Genomic DNA, 20130 nt, shown 5'->3' on the forward strand with positions numbered 1-20130 from the left:
TTTCTTATGTAAGTTTTGCTCTCCAATTTTCCTTAAAAATGGCTCAAATACTTACGCAAATGTTCAAATTAACATTTTTTACAAGTTTCGTGTTATATTTTCTTTTCCTTAATAAGGAACCATCAGGTTCTTCCTACCCTCTACGGCTCTAGATACCTCAACTTCGATAACTCCTATCTACTCGGAGAGGCGAGATATGAAAAAGTGATCAACTGAAAACTTGTAGAGCACATCAAAAACTATGATATTCAATTTAACCTACGTTTTTATCCATCAAGATGGGGGAGTTAGACTTACATTTGTATTGCATACTTTTTGTTATTCTACTGGCTGCTCTAACTCCCTCATCTTGAAAGGTAAACACATGATTTTAATTAATTGTTATAGTTTTTAATATGTTCTACAATTTCTTAGTTAATCACTTTTTGATATCTTGCCTCTCTGAGGAGATAGGAGTTGTCGAAGTTACAGTATCTATAGCTATGCGCATATGAAGAATCATATGGATTCTCATCATGCAAAACTACTTATCATCTGATTTTTGTGAGGAACAATGATTCAAAAATGTTTTTTCAAATGATGAAACAAGTTTTGATTTCATCTGAACATTTAGTGTTGGTTTAGTGAAGATCAACTGCCAACTAAACAGTTTCCGTTGATTTGGGTATTTTTGAGCAATTTCAAGACTTGAAACCGTGTTATTTCTATCAAGCTGACGTTTAAAAATTGGAATCACGCATATTGATGCTTGAAAAATTGGTTTCGCGTAGAAATTTTGTCATAGAGTTAACTTGTTCTAATCGGTTCGAAAATCAATGATAAATCAACCAAATATTGAATTTGTTCAATAAAATGTTTTTTAAAACTTTTTTAAAGCAATAATAATCCCAATATTTAATTATTTTTTCCAAATTTCATCTTGAAAACTCGAATAATCGCGAAATTTCGCGTGAAATTCATTTAATACCGTAAAAGTGTGCAAGCGCGCTCCGTTGGACTTTTCAATTCTCGATTTTCACAACTCTCCCGATTTGGGGCGCTGTGCGAAAAGTTATTATCTACAGAAAGCAGTGATACTTTTTCAGAAGAAAAGTTACAGATTTCCAGAGGTTTTGGGCAGAATTTTATTTCAGATTCTGGTAGCTGATCACATTGTTTACCCCTACAAAAAAGTAAACTTTTATCGTACAGGCAAGTCATTATACAGTGCGTCCAACTTCTATAGCACCCCCCTCCAATTTGGCGGTTTGGAGCTTCTCAAAATATTTTTTGAAAAAGTGCTAGTGCAGTTCGATAGCAAATGTTGAAAAACCTATGCTCCCCAATTTTCATTATGATATCTCAAAAATCACAGGAATTAGGTCAAAATATCGGAAAAATGGCCGTCCAACTTCTATAGCACCCCCTCTGATTTTTGGCAATTTTCGGTAAAATCGGGGTTTTCTTCTTAATTAATAAATTTATTTTGTGAATAACTTTACAACAAAATGTTCAGACGGTTTCATTTTCACATTTAAAAAATAAATATAACCCCTGAAAACACGTGGAACGCCTAGGATTGTCCTGGAACGTTCGTATTTGCTTCAGAGGCCATTTCTCGGCTCCCAATGATTTTCGCAGCACCAAACTTGACCAAAATGATCTTCCCCACCTATTTATTACTATTCAAATAATTGTTGAAAACATTTATTCATATGAACCAAATGGTAAAGGGAGCAACTGCAGTGATTTTCAAAAGGCTTGATTTAACTATGAAAACTAGCGTTTGGAGGCGCAGAGCTGATGGTTTTGACTTCCTATTGTACAGAATTTTAGCTCATCCGGTTCAAATATCCTTGAAGCTTTGATTTTGATTAGAAGTCTTCGAAAATTTATTCGGAAAAGTTCATGAGACCGCTCAAAAGAGGACAAAGGCAAAGCGAGGCCGCAAGTATTTTTCTCAAGCTAACACGCGAAAATTTTAAAGACGAAAGTAAGATATAACTTTCTGAATGGCGATTTTTCTAGCTGTATTTATAACTCAACTGAAATTTAGCGAATTTGCTCATTGAATATTTCTATGGTCAAAGAACCTAAAAGCTAACAGACAAAACCTGAATCGGTGAATGTAGATGTCTAGCATTTGATGTATCCATGGATTTCCACAGATTTGATGTTCACATAATATAATTTTTTTTTTTTGCTATAATTTAGTAATTCTTAGTCGAAAATGTATTACCAACCTTCAGCTCTGCGCCTCCAAACGCTAGTTTTCATAGTTAAATCAAGCCTTTTGAAAATCACTGCAGTTGCTCCCTTTACCATTTGGTTCATATGAATAAATGTTTTCAACAATTATTTGAATAGTAATAAATAGGTGGGGAAGATCATTTTGGTCAAGTTTGGTGCTGCGAAAATCATTGGGAGCCGAGAAATGGCCTCTGAAGCAAATACGAACGTTCCAGGACAATCCTAGGCGTTCCACGTGTTTTCAGGGGTTATATTTATTTTTTAAATGTGAAAATGAAACCGTCTGAACATTTTGTTGTAAAGTTATTCACAAAATAAATTTATTAATTAAGAAGAAAACCCCGATTTTACCGAAAATTGCCAAAAATCAGAGGGGGTGCTATAGAAGTTGGACGGCCATTTTTCCGATATTTTGACCTAATTCCTGTGATTTTTGAGATATCATAATGAAAATTGGGGAGCATAGGTTTTTCAACATTTGCTATCGAACTGCACTAGCACTTTTTCAAAAAATATTTTGAGAAGCTCCAAACCGCCAAATTGGAGGGGGGTGCTATAGAAGTTGGACGCACTGTATACCCTAGTTTGAAATTGCTTGGCAAAGTAAGATGAAACATTAAAAGAAAAGGCACTGTAATTCAGCAAAACAGACTTGACTGTACGTCCCAATTTATTGCAAGAGTGGGAGAATATTAGTGTCATTTGACAGATGCTCAGTGTTTTTCTAGATATTCGGTCTCCTGGGACTCCACTATAAGAGGGTTGCCATCGTCTCCTTTTCAGACAATGGCAGGCTCCTCCTTTGTCCAGATAAATCACTTTATGGGTAATCGATAACCCAAAACGCGCAAATGGAGTCTGACAGATTTCAGGCACCTTACCACTCAGTCTTCCAGTCATTCAATCTTCAACTGCCCTTCCTGGTTGGTGAGCTGGTTTTTTCTTTCCTTTTTTCAATTATTTTCCTTATTTTTCTGTTACCTGTTTTGTCGTATTGTCTTGTCTAGAAGATTCTAATTATCTTCAATTTCCAGAAAGTAAACTCCAACGATGAGTTCCAACTCTGCACTTGAATTGAAATCTGCTCTCTCACAACTCAATCGCGAACGTTCTGAAATGGTCAAAGATCTGGAAAAGGCACAAAAAGACTATGTGGCTGCAAGAAACATGCACAAGTCTACTGGCTCTCAAAATCACCTTGAAGTTGTTAACACATGCTGGAAGAATGTTCAAGCGGCACAAAAAGCTCATCAGAGCAAAGTAGAAGAATTTCATATGGTTCGCCGTTCATTCGCGGATGCAGTGAGGGAGAGTCCGGAATCTTGTTCTATTAAAAATCGAGGTCAGTTTTCATTACTCTTTGAAGATTATAGATTTTCTAATCCTTTAATTTCAGAAAGCAATCCATCTTCAACCAATGATCAAGATTTAGCCGCCAAAAAAGCTGTTCTGGATGCCGAATTCCGAGAAGAAGCCATCAGAGACGGAGTTTTTATCCCAACTCAACGATACAACTCTACACTTCCACCACCCTTGGTTCGAAATGAATATGTTGCCGAACCAAAGAAATCGACCGCTGATGAAGATTTCGAAAAGCGGATGGTAGAGCTTCAACGTCAAGCTTCGAAGTATGCAAAGATTGGTGATTCAGCGGTATTAAAAGATCGCTCAACTGGATTGACAGCTGCTACCATACAGCTCTTCGCAGAATATTTTCCCAAGCGCCGCGAGCTGTCAAACGCTCGAAAAGACTTCATGACAGTACTGAATTTGCATGCTTCTACTGGTTTTCTAAAATACTGTGAAGCGGTTAATGCAAGCAGGAAACACTTAGAAGCGGTAGAAGAGGCTTATCGGAAAACAACCAATGAGCTTTGCAAGGATCTTAATGAATATCCGATGGAGTCTGATAAAGATGTCAAAGAGCGTGCTTCAAAGTATGCAGAGATCTGTCGTTTAAAGGAATCAGAAGATCAACTTTTGGATCTGCTAAAGCCGGCATCCAGCGAATTAATCCCGTTGTTCAATGAAATAGTGAATCTGTCCGGCATTCGTACCAAGAAGACACCGACTCAAACCACTGAAGCCTCACAGATTGCTCCAGAAAGCATTTCTACCTCAAATGTAGATCCAGCAACTCAACTAGATCCTGAAACTACCCAGACATCACCGCTCACCTCGGCCCCAGTTTCTTGGTTCAACTCTGAAAGTTCCGATATAAACCAAGGTAATTTAATATATTTATTAATATACGAAACTATAATTAATTATAAAATCTTTTTGCAGACATCACATCATATCCGGATCTAGTACACCACCCTGGTGTAGATTCCGAAAAACAGATGGTCGAGTTTCATCGTCAAGCTTTGAGGCTTTATGAACTTCAGACTTCTCAGACACTTGCTTCTTGTTTTGATTCTGAAAGTCAAGAAGTGAACTCATTGCTCAATAATGCGTTCGTTGAAGCCTCAGAGATTACTGAAGAAAACATTTCGACCACAAATGTAGAATCTACATCACAGTCAGAGCCAACAGAAGTAACTCCAGAAACTACCCAGGAATCAGCACCCACCTCTGCTCCAGTTGTCTGGTCCGAAGCCCCAGGATATGGTGCGAGACAAGGTAACTAATTAAGTACCACAAATCTTTTAATCATATTATTATTTTCAGAATGTAATCCTCGGATGTGCACCAACAGACAACACTCTTCTCCAATCAGGATCCGTCATTGCACATCAAGAAATGTCACAACTTACAGTGTCTATTGCTGGAAGAGACCTTCTCACGTATACACCTACAATCATCAAGAGGAGAAATTCGAGCAGCACAAGTGTCTTGCCTGTGTTCCAAGAGTTCAAGAAAACCACTTATTCCCCACGTGTGCAGTTTGGAACGAGAAAATCTCCAATTTCGTGATTTTCATGGACAATATGGTGACAAAGCAAAAAGATGAGCAGTACATGTTCAGCTTCAAGACTGGGGGATTCGAGCAAGTGAACTATCCGGAGGTGCAACCAGCTCAAGGACCGAAAAACACTGATTTTGTAGCAGCAGTCAATGGAGATGGAGATGATCAAGTGATCATCCAAAAGTCACGATTTGGTGTGAAGAAGCTGGAGTTCAGATATGGAAAGTATGTGAAGATTCCGAGTGTTGAAGTGAGAACTCTTTTGATGAAGGAGCTGGAGGGTGTGGAGATGGTTCAAGAACCATCCAGTACTCTTCCATTATCCACAATCCGCTGGTGTCCAACATACAGTCAGAGTGCTCTCTATATCTTCTCCAGTCGATTGGGACATTATCTCAAGTACGCATTCAACCCATCTACACAGCAATTCGAGCAACTCAACTGTTCGGGATGCCCATTAAATGTTGAGGAATGGCACTTGTGTCCATTATACGCAGAGTACGCTGATTCTATCAAAACCTATGTAATTCATGTCTTCAACGATTTCACAAAGGAGATTGAGAAGTATATGTATTGCGTGACAGGAAAATGTTTCTATCAAGTTACATGTCCGGAAATCGTCTACGATTCATCGAAGGCCCATAGCTCAACAGTGCTTTTCACCGTTTCTGCTCCAAATCACCCATTCACAATTTTTATGAAGGATGTTAATGGAAGAATTAAGAAGGAGCAACTCAACGGGCTTCACAATGGTTATATGGAACTTCCCAGCGCCAAAGTCTACACGTTGTATGCGATGAGATGTAATAATTCGGCTGGAACTACCGGCATCTGAAAATATATTCATTTTTGCAATATTTCCATTTGATTTTCATTGTTCTGACCTGTCCTTTTTTGATAATTAATTTCAATAAATTATGTTTTTTTATTAGAATGCAATTTTATTAGAAGCAATTTATAAGAAGCAAATTTTATTAGAAGCAATGGCTTAGGTTCCCCGAATAGGGCCACTGAGATTCTTAAAATACTTTCGAGCCAGACCTAGGTAAGTAGGGGAAGAGAAAAAATGAAATAATGAGTGGACGAAAAAGTAAAATGACCAATTGGACGAGCTATAGTCTCCGGGAGGTCAAGTTGGGAAGAGGGTGTCGGAGGGAAATAGAGCCTAGGCGCGACGTCTACCGTAGACAGCCCTACCCTAGACTAAAACATGTTTCAGGTGTGTCTCAAACATTGATACACGTCTCAATTTGAATTTGTCCACTAAACGGTATGACTGACATTCCACTTTTTCTGCTTGAACTCAGTGAATATGAAACTTTTTCAAATTTGGTTTCCAAATTCTGAAAGACCACAAAATTTGCAACAAAATGACAGGGATTTTTGAAAATGTTAGTTTAAAGCTAGATATGATTTTTTTAAATTGGAAAAATTGTCGTCTGTCGACAGACGAAAAAATAGATTGACAGACGAAAAAATAGATTGACAGACGAAAAATAGATTGACAGACGAAAAAAATAGATTGACAGACGAAAAAATAGATTGACAGACAAAAAATAGATTGACAGACAAAAAATAGATTGACAGACGAAAAATAGATTGACAGACGAAAAAATAGATTGACAGACAAAAAATAGATTGACAGACGAAAAATAGATTGACAGACGAAAAAATAGATTGACAGACGAAAAATAGATTGACAGACGAAAAAATAGATTGACAGACAAAAAATAGATTGACAGACGAAAAATAGATTGACAGACGAAAAAATAGATTGACAGACAAAAAATAGATTGACAGACGAAAAAATAGATTGACAGACGAAAAAATAGATTGACAGACGAAAAAATAGATTGACAGACGAAAAATAGATTGACAGACGAAAAAATAGATTGACAGACGAAAAAATAGATTGACAGACGAAAAATAGATTGACAGACGAAAAATATTTTAACAGACGAAAAAATAGATTGACAGACAAAAAATAGATTGACAGACAAAAAATAGATTGACAGAGAAATTTCTGATATTTCCGTCGCGATTGGCGATTGGGTCTGAAAACTTTCTTTTTTTACTTAAAACATGTTTGTTTGAGTATATACAAAAAACTTAATTAACTTATTTTATTGAATTTTATTGAAAAAGAGTTCAAGAAAAATCACGTGAACTTCTCCAGATCTTGCCACGAACAGAGCCTTTACTTTACTTTCAACTTTTTCCGTATCCAAGTGAACGAAAATCTATAAATTTTTAATGAATCTAAATCTAATCATCGATATTTTGTTGCTCGCTTCAAGTGCAAGTCTTCAGACGATAAGTAAGTGTTGACTTTTGAAAATTTCGAGCTGTCTGAAGGTCAAGTCAAGTGGCCCGCCTCTGGCCCGGAAAACCAAAAAATAAAACTGGCCTTTTAAATTTTCAAGCTGTCAGCATTCATTTTGGCATTACATCTATAAGGGATTCAAACCCATTTCCGATCTTAAACGATAACGGAACTGGCCTACCCAAAGATCCCTTCCTTTTAACTACTCGTTTCAGAATGTCCTGACGGAAGTATAGTAGACAATTGGTGCTCTGATCTTCAAGAATGCCCGAATGGAGAGTTTTGCTATCGAGATATTCCAAAACGCATAAGCAATAATGAGACAAAATTCGGATGTTGCAGTAAGTTTCTTCGTATCTCCCCCATGGGGACCCATTGCATTTTATTCTTTCAGAAGCTAGCTGCACTGAAACTTCAATGCCATTCGGAAAGGATTATGAAGAGGCTACGGAGTCGATAATAGCTTTTTGTACTGAAAAGTCAAACATTTCATATCCTCAACGTGCTTTTTCAAGCAAAAACCTCCTCTGTTGCCCCAAACCGTTCAGTGATTTCTTATTTGGAAGAGAGTCTGGAGCATTGATGGAGGACAAGTACTCACTACCAATAGGTATGCAAAAAATATCGATGCTTATAAGTTCTGATTCCCCTTTCCAGGATGGGATCTATATCAAACAAGCGACAACGCGAGTCTCCTCAAATCATGTTGTACAAGCGAATGTTCTGCAAATGAGTACTGTGGGAAAATCCGGAACCCGGTGAATTTGAAGTTGGTTTGAAAAGGAATGCAATGGACGAGCAGATCAATTTAATGGAGTTCAGAGAATGTGCTTTCTGCGTGAGCTTGAACAAACATGCTTTAAGTAAAAAAGGAAAATTTTCAGACCCATTCGCCAATCGCGACGGGTTCAAGCCCTTGTATCTGCAATTTCAAGACAATTATGATCTGGAAGTCGGCCAGTTGTGTCGAACCCAACGGGATTGTTTCAATACTGCAACATTTTGTCAGGCACCTCTTCAGTATGGAAATATGACCCTTGGAGTGTGCACACCGATTGTTGGCTCCTTGATTCGCTCCGCTGGTGCCCGGGAAGCTTTCTTTGTTGAGAATTCCCAAGGTGGATGTACCAGCGATGAACAGTGTGATGAGCTTGGGATGAAGTGGTTCTCGTGAGTTTTGTGGTTTTTTGTCATGCCTACTTGCCTGCCTATAAGTTTTTCCCTGTAAAAGTTCGTAATTTTTCAGCTATCAATGCGAACCAATTGATGCATCGGCTGCTATTGAATTCAATATCTCAAAGAGCGAAAACATCTGCGTTGGGTGTGAGTAGTCCGCCCTTCCATTCAGGGAAAAAGTTCCTACGCGACATGCCTAATTATGCCTACTTACCTGGGCATAGGCATGCCTTGTAGGCACGTTAGGAGATCAACTAAGATACAACTGATTCACTGATTTCCAGACGAAATTCTATGCTCCGAGACGGCTCTTTATCAACGTGGCAAGCATTTTGGATGTAAAAGTGATAAGGACTGCGTTGCTGTGAGATTTTTGTCAGATTTTAGATTAGATGAGACCTCAGTTAGGAAAGTTTAACAAGGCTGGAAGATTTAAATAATTTAACAACGACAATCTAGAACCAAAGTTTGATTGGCCAAGCGGTGGTCAGTGAGAGAGAGAGACTTTTTGAAACTATTCAAAAATTTGAAAGAATCATTCTAATTTCTAGTTGCATTGGAAAATAACATTCTACGAGTTTATGCCGAATCTCCATGGTACTATAATCTTACATGCTCGGATACTTCGGATATTCCTTCCAATTTGACAATGGTTTATTGCGATCCAAAATTGAATACCGTTTTGGGAATGACAAGAAGCGATCGGTGGTCGACGCCGATTCAAGCGTCCCGGGTGTACAGTACCAGTAATAGGTGAGGTTGAGGGGTGAAGTACCCGTACTCTATAATAAATTTCCAGTGACTGCATGGAGATCTCCTCGAGTTTGGTTTGCGTTCGAGAATTTCGCGGAATTCAACGATGCCACACATATTATGATGTAAGTTTTTCCTTTTTTTTCAGTTTGCAGTTTCAGCAAAAAATTCTTTCAGCGTGATCTGGAATACTGGCTCTTTTTATTCCCGACTGGTCTCTTAGGATTCACCTCTCTAATACTTGTCTTCTGCTGGAGAAGAGATTTGAAAAAGGAGGCAAAGATTGTGGCGGAAAATATTCGATAATTTATAGTTTCATTGTTTTAGAAAAGAAAATAAATAATGGCTTACACAAATTGTTTCAATAACTCTCTAATTGCTTTTTGTGCCTTTTGCGCAGTTACACCTTTTCCTGGCGAAATTCTTCCTGTTAAGAAAATCATGAAGTTTCCAATTTTTTTTTAATGTCTCCAGAATTTTCTAAAACGTTCTAGCAATTTTAGGATTTTTCCAGAAGTTTTCAGAAGTTTCTAGATGTCTTCAGATTTTTCTAGAAAGTTCTAGCAGATTCTAGAGTTTTATAAAATTTTCCCGGTTTTCCTAGAAAAGTCTAGAAGCTTCTAAATTTTTCCAGAAGATTCTGAGTTTCTCTAAAACTTTTTAATTTTTTTTCCAGAATTTTCCAGAAGTTTCTAGAAGTTCCCAGACTTTTCTAGAAGATTCCAGGTTTTCCTTGTATATTCCAGAATATATTCCAGAATATATTCCAAAATATATTCCAATTTAGAACGGTAGATGAAGTTTCCAATTTAGAACGGTAGATGAATTTTCTAATTTAGATTGTTACACGAAAAAATAGATTGTTACACGAAAAAATAGATTGTTACACGAAAAAATAGATTGTTACACGAAAAAATAGATTGTTACACGAAAAAATAGATTGTTACACGAAAAAATAGATTGTTACACGAAAAAATAGATTGTTACACGAAAAAATAGATTGTTACACGAAAAAATAGATTGTTACACGAAAAAATAGATTGTTACACGATAAAATAGATTGTTACACGAAAAAATAGATTGTTACACGAAAAAATAGATTGTTACACGAAAAAATAGATTGTTACACGAAAAAATAGATTGTTACACGAAAAAATAGATTGTTACACGAAAAAATAGATTGTTACACGAAAAAATAGATTGTTTCACGAAAAATAGATTGTTCTAAAATAAGTGGCTCTGGCAGTTCACTAAAATAAGTGGCTCTGGCAGTTCACTAAAATAAGTGACTCTGGCAGTTCACTAAAATAAGTGGCTCTGGCAGTTCACTAAAATAAGTGGCTCTGGCAGTTCACTAAAATAAGTGGCTCTGGCAGTTCACTAAAATAAGTGACTCTGGCAGTTCACTAAAAATAGTGACTCTGGCAGTTCACTAAAAAGAAGTCTACGCATCGGGCTCTTGCGAGACGGCGACTTGAGTTTAATTGGATTCAAGGTCAACGGAAAATAAAATTATTTATTAAAAATCTAACTAAATCATTTATCATATTGTTCTCTAAGATGCTCTAATAGAGGCTCCAATCCTATCCGTTGTTGTGCAGAAACAGGAAATACAGGGAGATTCGGGAAGAGTGAAGAGAGGTGGTGAGCTTCTTCCTCCGGGCTCTTCCCTGATAAATCAATCTTATTGATTACAATTGTTGATGCTCGATCTCCAAGCCCTTTTTGATATCCTTCCAGTTCAACGCGGAGCATTTTGTATTGATCTGTCAGTGATCCAGTGGAATAGTCCAATACGTACCACAGGGATCTGAAAACACGATATGTTTAACCTTTTAGCATGGAAGAAGAACACGACCATTTGTAGATTTACTCAGCTCGTGTACTCCACGAGGAAAAGATTTCACAGTTTTTTTTTAACTATTAGAATTGGTACATGTTTAATTTACTGTTGAACTTGAACTTGAGCCAAAATAGGCTAAAATCTAGTTTTTCAGCCTAAATCTTATCCTCGAGGACTACACGATCTGCGTAAATCGACACAGTGAATGTTCCCTTACTCGCATCGTTCGATATGCTTCAAAAAAGAGATTCCGAGCCCTTTGTTCAAATGAGAATCCTCAATGAGCCCTGGAATATCGGCAACCGCGATTTGCTCGAAATCCTCATAGAATACAACACCAATATGCGGGTGGAGCGTTGTAAATGGGTACGAGGCGACTTTCGGTTTGGCTCGGGAAATTGCACGGAGCAGCGAACTGAAAATTGAGCACATTTTGGTCTCGTCGCGAAAATTATATGAAATTTCCAGAAAAACTCACGATTTTCCAGCATTCGGGAATCCAACCAGGCCTGCTGTCGCCATAACTCGCATTTCCACGTCGTAAATTAGCTGAAAAAATTTTATTTGAATTTTTCGCCCAATTCGGAGTGCATGTTCGGGATCAGCGCAAAATTTAGGCCCGGATCGATGTGCGACATGCCCGATGCCTACTTTGTGCCTACGGGTAGGCAGGCTGTAGGCATGAAGTAGGCACAAAGCAGGCCCGGCCTATTCTGGTCATGTCGCACATCATTACGATCCAAAATTTTACGCTCATTCCGAATTTTAACTCCAAATCGACTACAAACTGAAATTAAAAGAGATATGAACAAAACCTCTTCTCCTTCTCCTCCATACTCTGCTTTAAATGGTTTTCGGACCTCATTCGACACATAAAACTGATTTCCACGTCCTCCAACTCCGCCACGTGCCGCAATGAACATCTAAAAAAAGTGTTGAATGTTGTAAGTACGCTCCATCGAGAGAATCTCACATCATTTTCGTTGTTTAACTCAAAAATTGTGTTCCCATCAGCTTTGAATACGGTACCAAGAGGTACTTCAACTTCTTTATGGTCTGCTGATTTTCCGTGACATGATTTTGATCTGGAAAATGTAGAAATTAGATTTTTTACGATTTTTTTGTGGTAGCCGGATACCTGCCGAATTCTCCATTTTGAGCCCGTACGATTGAGTGAACTGTCGAGAGATCTTTACTACTGCGACTGGCTGAAAATTTGATTTTTTTTTAGAATTTGTAGCTTTAAAATTAATTTTTAAAAACTTTTTTTTTCTAAGTTTAAATTTTTCTCAATAAATCGCAAAGTTTTCGCGCTAAATTTGAAATAAATTTATATTAAAAATCAGAAAGCTTGACTGAAAATTGAATTTTCTATACATTTTTCAATTTTTCATTATTATTTTATAAAATTTTACCATGGAACGTAATTTACGGAAGATTAATCAAAAAACTGTGAAAATTCACTTCAACTGTTAAAAAGACTACTTTTTAGTGGAAAATCTTGAAATTTTAGGTGAAAATGTGTTAAAATATCGGTTTCCGCAGAATTTTAGAGTTAAAAAATTGTAAAATTTCACTCAAAAATGAAAAATTTACGACTAAAACGTATTTCCATTTTTGAATTTTTTTTTTTTCGTATGAAAAAAAACCAAATTTCACAATTTTCTTGAATGCTCACCGGTGTTCTATTAAATTTTTGCTGAAAAATCAATTTTTCACAGTCTCGGGTCCCACCACGAAAATCAGCTACCGTACCCGCTTATTTTTTTTCTAACTCACTTTTGATTTTTATTTCAAATTTTAACAAGTTTGGACTATGTAAAAAATCAAGGAAATCCCAAAAATTGCGGTTACTGTAGCTGAAAAGTTTTTTTCGTGGCGAGACCCAAGTTGGTTGAGTTTTTCGTTGAAAAAATTGATTTTTTCGTGCTTTTCCAATAATTCAGCATGCAATAAGTACCTCGAAAAACGACATGTCCCCCATGTCCACCATCACCACCATCTGGACCACCAAATGGTTTCCGATATCCACGAAAAAATGAAACCATTCCATTTCCACCATTTCCAGCCTGACATCTAACACGTCGATAATCAATAAATGAAGTGGCTTCTCCTTCGGATTTCGGCTTTTTCGGCGATAAAATTGGACGTTTTGATAGGACGGAGCACGCGGTTTTGGAGCATTTTTGCAGGGAAATTCGCATTTTTTTCCAGTAATTTTTTCTAAAATTTAATTTTGCAGAATTTTTTTTCAATTTTATAAATGAATTTTGATGTAAAATCTATATAAAAATGAAAAAATCAATAATTTTTTCAAAAAGTTGTCTCTAAGCCCCGCCTATTTTTCCGTGCAGCACTTTGAATTTTGTTGAAATTTTCAGAAAGGCGAAAAAAAATTTTTGCAGCGTTTGAAGACATTTTTTTTGTTTATTTTTATTTTTATTTTATAACTGAATTTTAATGTAAAATCCATGAAAAAAATGAACAAATCAATAAAATTTTATTGTCTCTAAGCTCCGCCCACTTTTCCGTGCCGCACTTTTCGAAATTTTCGGAATGGCGAGAAACGAAACTTTTTTGGTTTTTTTTTAATTGGAAAAATTTTAATTTTTAATGTTTTTTCAACTTTTGAAGACATTTTTCGACTATTTTTTTAAATAATTTTTTTTTTTGATTTTCTCCGAAAAAAACCGAAAAAATAGAAAATTTCGGATTTTGGCTGAAATTTTTCCACAAAAATCCTTTTTTTTCACTAGAAAATAAAGAAATTAATCGAAAAATTAGCGCCGAACCTGGAAAATGCGGCACGGAAAAATGGGCGGAGCTTAAGAATGAGCGCGCGGCAATTCAAATGCTCATCAAAATTAGCGATTTTTCTGGGAAAAATATGGAAAACCATCGAAAATTTTACTGTTTTGAAAAAATTCGTTTGAAAGTAATTTAAAATACATTTTCATTGGAAAAACAAAATCTCCAAGTCAGCGAGAAGGAGAAGGAACACGAGAAATATTGTGGACAATATATCAAATAAGCCGCTGAGAGACACAATAATTGGAGCTTATAGGCTATGTAGGTGTGAAAAAAAAACATTTCAACAAAAAAAGAAGCGAAATTGTTCGGCGGAGTACGTCAAACTGTGAATCAAGCGAGAGAGAGAGAGAGACAGGGAATTAGAGAAGACATGGTAAATTATTTTTGGGTAAAATTAAGTGATTTTAGCATTAAGAATTAAAAGGAAAAAAGGGAAAATTCTGTACAATTTCAAATTTGTATGAAAATTGGTGGGAAAAAATGAATAAGAGAGAACACACACTGGGATTACTGAAAGTTTTAGTATATGAAGAAAAGTTTTTAAAAAGCGGGTTTTTTTTCGAGAAAAACAGGAGGACCGAAAAGGCACAAACGACGACACATTGGGCTATTTTTAATGAAAAATTGGAAAATTTTCAGTGCGAAAACTTCAAAAAAGGTACAGAAATGACTGTGACAGTATTAAATAATAACAGGGGAAATCTGAATATTTCAGATTTCAAAAAAAAAAAAGTGGTGGGGGGACTGGTTTGAAACGAAATGATATCCTAAATACTACCCGGATACGTGAAAATTCAATGGAGATGAAGAAGAAAATGGGATTATTTGGGGAAAATCAAGAATATATTAGTGAGAAAGATTAGTTGTTGAATGAAGAGGTGATTGTGGCCGTGGACGAGGGAAAACTATTCCATAACTGCTCGGCCATCCATCATGAATTGTCCGTCGACTCCTCCTACTTCCATCACTTCATCGTCTGCAAAATTGGAGAGATATTATTTTTTTTAATCAATTTAGATTTTTTTAAAATTTTGGCATACATTTTTTAACCGAAATTTTTTTAAATTTTGTTTTAAAAATTTTTTTATGGGTTTTTTGTAAGAAATTGATATTTTCGGGTTTGTTTTCTCGAAAATTGGTTTTTTTTTTGATTATTTGTTTTTAAAAAGTTTTTAATGGGATTTTTATTTATTTATTTTTAGTTTTAGTAAGAAATTGGCATTTTCGGGTTTTTTTTTTTGTAAATCAAAAATTGGTTTTTCTCGGAGTTTATGTCGAAAATTGGTTTTCTAAAAGTTTCTGGTAGAAAATTGTTTCTTTTTTGGTTTTTATTTGTCTAAAATTACAATTTTTCGGTTTTTGTAAAAAAATTGATTTTTTGTTTCATTTTTTGGTGTTTTTCGTCAAATTTTTTTTTTGCTTTTTCGGATCAAAAGCCAACAAAAATTCAGAGAAGGAAGCGAAAATAAATTTTTGTTGGATTTTTCGGATTTTGGAGAATATAAAAATTCATCCAAAATCTGAAAAAAAAAGTTTCTCCTCGTGTAGTACACAACGTACCTTCTCCTTCTTCCTCCAACATATCCAAATCTACAGCCTGTGCTTCGACGGGCGCAAAATTTGGTTGAGCTTCTGGATCTGAAACTTTCGAAGAATTATTTAATTTTGTTTCAAAAATCTAAGCTCTTACCAGCCACCAAATCTCTCAACGCTTCTTGTCTCTGCTGCTCGGCGTCGTAAATCTCTTCTCGATCCTGAAAAAATTGAGAAATTAGAATTAGAAAATTAAAAAAAAATCAATAAATCAATACCGTAGAGTCATTCGAATCATCGCCATTCCGTTGAACTTGTGGCTCATTTACTGCGACACCGAACATTGGAGCTGGAGCATCAAGATTTCTTTGAATTATGGCTGGAGGAGCATTTGCAACTGCATCTGGAAAATATAATAAATTTTTAATTAGAAAAATTGTTTGAAAATTGTAATAATTATTCTGAAAACCTCAAAATCACCACCAAAACATTACATTTTATAAGGAGTTTTAGCGAAAATATGGCTAAAATCGCAAAATGTCCCAAATTTTCCGTGTTTTTGTCGTCAAAAATGAGTTTTTAATCGATTTTTACCCTATTTCTCGCATTTTCAGTCGATATGCTCAAAAATTGTGCTCTTTTATGCACCTACCGGCATAAGCTACCAAAATTCGAAAAATATGGTGTGAATTGAATAAAATTAGGAATGAGTAAAATAAAGCTATAAATTGATTCTACTTTTTGCTCTAAAAGGTAAAAAAAAATAAAACTTCAGCATGAGACTTGTGGAAATGTTCGAAAAAAGCCTAAATTACGTCTTTTCGAACATTTCTACAAGTCTCATGTTGAAGTTTAATTTTTTTAGGGTCACTTCAAATTTCTTAGAGCAAATATTTAAATTAATTTATCTTTTATCTCCAATTTTGTTCAATTATCACCATATTTTTCACATTTTGGTAGTTTAGGTGCACAAAAGAGCACAATATTGGTGTCTATCGATTGAAAATGTGAGAAATGGGGGATAATTGAATAAAAACTCATTTTTGACAGCTAAAAATTGAAAATTTAGCCATTTTTCGGCATTTTCACAAGAACTCCTTATGAAATGTGGTTTTTTGGGGGTTTTTTGAGGTTTCTGGAATAAATTTTAAAATTTACAACCAATGCCGTCTTTTTTTTGAATTCTTGTTACAATTTGGTGTAAAAATTTATGAAGTTTCTAATTTTTTTTTGTAAAATGTCCCAGAATTATTTCTTTTAATTGAAAAATCAATTTTTTAAAGAAATTTTTTTACAAGGTGAAATTTATAACATTTGTAAAACAGTTCCAATAAATTTTAAATTTTGAAAAATTATAAAAATAAAAAAAAGCTAAAATTGATTAAAATAATTAATTTAATGATATTTAATCCCATTTTTTCGGGTTTTTTCTCATTTTTCTTCGTATTTTTCGCAAGAATTCTCATATCTTGCTCACAATTATTCCAACTGGGCTCTCTTTGTTGCTGATGAGCTTGTGCATTCATGTGTCTACGATAATGTGCATGAGCCGTTCCAACAACCATCAAATTCGGCGGTTGCTGATCGTAATAATATTGCTGATCTTCTTGATTCTGCCGCATTCTCGCATTCATCATATGTCCGAGACGTGCTTGAACACGTGCATACCGTGCCTGCCGCTCATCTGCTGGAATCGGAGCAATCTGTACATCATCTGGTTGTGGTAGTGGCTCAGCTCCAACTGCTACAGCAGGAGCAGCTCCGGCAGCAGCAGCAGCAGCAGCTTGTTGTGGAGCAGGTTGTGGTCGACTTTGATGACGGAATATCAGATCATTATTGTTGAAATGAATCGGAAGTCCTTCACCAACTCGGCTGGGCAGAACAATCACTCTGACGTCATTTCCCGCATTTTCATTGAGTACGTTGAGGAGGTGGTTAATCTGAAATTTAATTTTTTTACAATTTTTTAATGGAAATTCAACTTTTTTTCAGTGGTGTAGCCAGCAAGATAGCAATTTTTCAAGGCAGAGCATCGTTTTGCTTCAAAGAAAAAATCCAAAATAGTCTCAAATTCAAAAAAAACCACCAAAGAAAAAGGAGAAAAACCGCTGAAAAATCAAAAATCCAACTTCTAAAAAAGTGATTTTTCAATTTTGGCTGAATTTTGAATTCCCTCCAAAATGAGAACCCCCGACCAATTAACGACTTGCTCCGCCCACTTTTGGACCAATCGAGGAGCTCGAAGATGCTGATTGGTTGGGGAGTTCACATTTTGGAGGGAATTCAAATATGGAGCCAAAATTGAAAACTGGTGTTTTGAAAGTTGGATTTTCATTTTTTCGCAATTTTTCTTGTTTTTTGTGGTTTTCCTGAATTTTAGACTTTTTTTTCCGTAGTTCTTTTTTTAACGCGATTTTGGCAAAAAAATTCTTTTTTTAAAATAAAATCCGCATTCTTCGGTTTCAACACTGATTTTGATCGCCAAAAAAAGAAAAAAAAGCGTTAAATTTGAACATAATTTAATTTTTCGCTATTTTTCGCATTTTTCCGAAAAAAAAAACGAAAAACCGCGCCGCAGTCTTGCAAAACAATGCTCCGCCTTCTTTTCACTGATCCACTCCCTCACATTATGAACAGCGGGAACTCCATCAGCATTGGGCACATCAGCAGCTCGGAACTCATAGACATGTGCTCCAACTACGACTCTTCCTTGATTGATGATACCTGGCGGCCCACGGACTGGACCATCTTGAACTGGAGCAGGCTGAGCACCTCCTGGATTCAAAAGCTGGGGAATTATATGACGAGCTTGATCTGGATTGAGTGGAATCGGACGTCTGATGCCTGGCGGAGCTGCTTGTGGTGCATTTGCTTCTGGAGCTGCTGCTCCTGCTGCAGGTGCCGCTGGAGCAGCTTCTAATGCCGGCTGGGCGGCCGCCGCGGCTCCCGGAGCAATTGCTGGATTCACAATTTCTTGTCCATTCCTGCTGGCTCTTCGTGTTCGATTTCCACTTGATCTTCTACCAATTCGATGTTTCAGTCGATCATCTCCATATTCACATACAACTGCCTGCTTCTTTCGATTCAGTGCTGACAGGAATTTCACCGCTTCATCGCCACGTTGAACTCCCGGATATGTGCAATTTCGGAGGAGTACCAACTCGACGCCGAGCTTCTCAATGGCACGTTCAAGATTGTCGACATCACGCATGTAGAATGCAACGTTCACAAATTCTATCGATTTTATACGCCATTCACGGACGTGCACTGAAAAAAAATCGAATTTAAAGGATATTAAAATAGAAAAAATCATAATTTTTTTTGCATTTAACTTTTAAACGCCAATTAACGAGACTTTTTTCGAATCTGTGATGTGATTTCTTGTGTCGATTTACGCAGGCTCGTGTACTCCACGAGGATTTCCAATTTTCGACGAAAATTCTTGATTCTCTAGTATTTAAATCACCGAAAAATTAAATTTCTAATAATTTTAAACTTTTGATGAAATTCAACATTTATCTACCCAAAATTCTCTAAAAATCCAATTTTTCACTTATTTAAAGGTTCAGATTGATACAATTCAACATTTTTCTACCGAAAAATTAAAAAAAAAACAACTTTCAGTGATTTTCGAGCTGAAAATTGCTGCTATTCAACATTTTTCTACACAAAATTCTCTAAAAATCAGATTTTTAACTGATTTTAAGCTCAAAATGACTGAAAGTCACGATTTTTCATTAGAATTCAATTTTTTAAAATTGTTATTGTCCAGTGCAACAAAGGTTTCGCAGACTTGCAAAATACTAACCAATGCCTCTGAGAACTCTTCCAAAATTCGGATAGTTTGCTGCAAATGGTCGAATGTCGCATTTCGAGTGAAATTGGAGCACATATTTGTGTGATGACGTCATCATAACCGATAGCCGATCCGGTGCCAGCCCAGCAGCATACATAAACTCAATTCCTCGAAGAAACGTCGGCCCACTCGTCTTCAGAAGCATTCGTTCTGTAGCCAACGCTACCAGCGTCTTGACCATCGTCATTGGTGTCACTGATGATTGATCGCTGGCTGTTCGGCGTGCCACCAACGGATGATTTTGTTGTGCTGGTTGCGGTGGTGGCGGCGGCGGCTGTGGCGGTGCAATGATTATGTTGGGAATGATGAAAAACGTTTGGCGAGGAGCTCACCGACCGACGGGTCCTGAAATATTACATTTTTAATGGAAAAAATTGAGGTTTCTGAGAGAAAAAGGTGGTTAAATTAGAGAAAAATATAACAAAAGAGGGCAAAAATTGATGATAGATAACCGTACGTATTGTTAAAGGCGCATAGGTGTATTGATCGGATGGGTCTCGACGCGAAAAATTCGTATGGTAGCACATCACGAAGATTGCTGCTTTTGTTTCTTACAAAATACTATTAAGAAGCCTTTTTTCTTTATTATTTTTGCTTCAAAACTACAGTACCCGGTCTAGAAACGTCAAAAATTATTGTTAAATGGAAAAATGTGTGCGCCTTTAAAGAGTACTGTAGCTTAAAACTCTCGTTGATTG

At 36.3% G+C, this 20130-nt stretch overlaps 3 protein-coding genes and 1 pseudogene across 6 annotated transcripts; 2 read left to right on the forward strand and 2 right to left on the reverse strand.

Moving 5' to 3' along the window:
• The first annotated feature begins 3263 nt into the window (after positions 1 to 3263).
• Positions 3264 to 6062, forward strand: vet-6. Its single transcript, NM_060931.10, has 4 exons — positions 3264 to 3571; positions 3626 to 4456; positions 4516 to 4851; positions 4900 to 6062. The coding sequence occupies exons 1-4, from the start codon at positions 3280 to 3282 to the stop codon at positions 5970 to 5972; spliced, it is 2532 nt and encodes an 843-aa protein (NP_493332.1). The 5' UTR covers positions 3264 to 3279; the 3' UTR covers positions 5973 to 6062.
• A 1328-nt stretch (positions 6063 to 7390) lies between these two features.
• M01E5.1 lies at positions 7391 to 9744 on the forward strand (annotated as a pseudogene). The gene is made up of 10 exons: positions 7391 to 7454; positions 7676 to 7801; positions 7855 to 8070; positions 8118 to 8298; positions 8345 to 8630; positions 8707 to 8783; positions 8921 to 9000; positions 9188 to 9389; positions 9436 to 9514; positions 9567 to 9744. Coding segments are annotated over exons 1-10 (1489 nt in total).
• A 503-nt stretch (positions 9745 to 10247) lies between these two features.
• Positions 10248 to 13455, reverse strand: M01E5.2 (Mitochondrial ribosome-associated GTPase 2). Its single transcript, NM_001381243.3, has 7 exons — positions 13193 to 13455; positions 12371 to 12440; positions 12206 to 12317; positions 12048 to 12155; positions 11711 to 11781; positions 11450 to 11647; positions 10248 to 11199 (listed from the first exon to the last, which is right to left on the reverse strand). Exons 1-7 carry the CDS (start codon positions 13434 to 13436, stop codon positions 10926 to 10928), a joined length of 1077 nt encoding a protein of 358 aa, NP_001366924.1. The 5' UTR covers positions 13437 to 13455; the 3' UTR covers positions 10248 to 10925.
• Positions 13456 to 14125: 670 nt separating this feature from the next.
• M01E5.3 (RNase NYN domain-containing protein) lies at positions 14126 to 19784 on the reverse strand. 3 transcript variants are annotated; one of them, NM_001129024.4, is made up of 7 exons: positions 19385 to 19784; positions 18203 to 18843; positions 17054 to 17516; positions 15855 to 15973; positions 15734 to 15797; positions 15604 to 15681; positions 14126 to 15019 (listed from the first exon to the last, which is right to left on the reverse strand). In NM_001129024.4, exons 1-7 carry the CDS (start codon positions 19617 to 19619, stop codon positions 14949 to 14951), a joined length of 1671 nt encoding a protein of 556 aa, NP_001122496.1. In that variant the 5' UTR covers positions 19620 to 19784; the 3' UTR covers positions 14126 to 14948. The 3 variants fall into 3 exon arrangements, with proteins under 3 accessions (NP_001122496.1, NP_001122497.1, NP_493335.1); NM_001129025.4 differs by having other exon boundaries at positions 14171 to 15019; positions 15604 to 15687; positions 15855 to 15979; positions 19385 to 19779; NM_060934.5 differs by having other exon boundaries at positions 14172 to 15019; positions 15855 to 15979; positions 19385 to 19777.
• Between the last annotated feature and the right edge of the window lie 346 nt (positions 19785 to 20130).

Source organism: Caenorhabditis elegans, chromosome I (assembly GCF_000002985.6).
Source record: "Caenorhabditis elegans chromosome I".
Taxonomy (NCBI): Eukaryota; Metazoa; Nematoda; class Chromadorea; order Rhabditida; family Rhabditidae; genus Caenorhabditis; species Caenorhabditis elegans.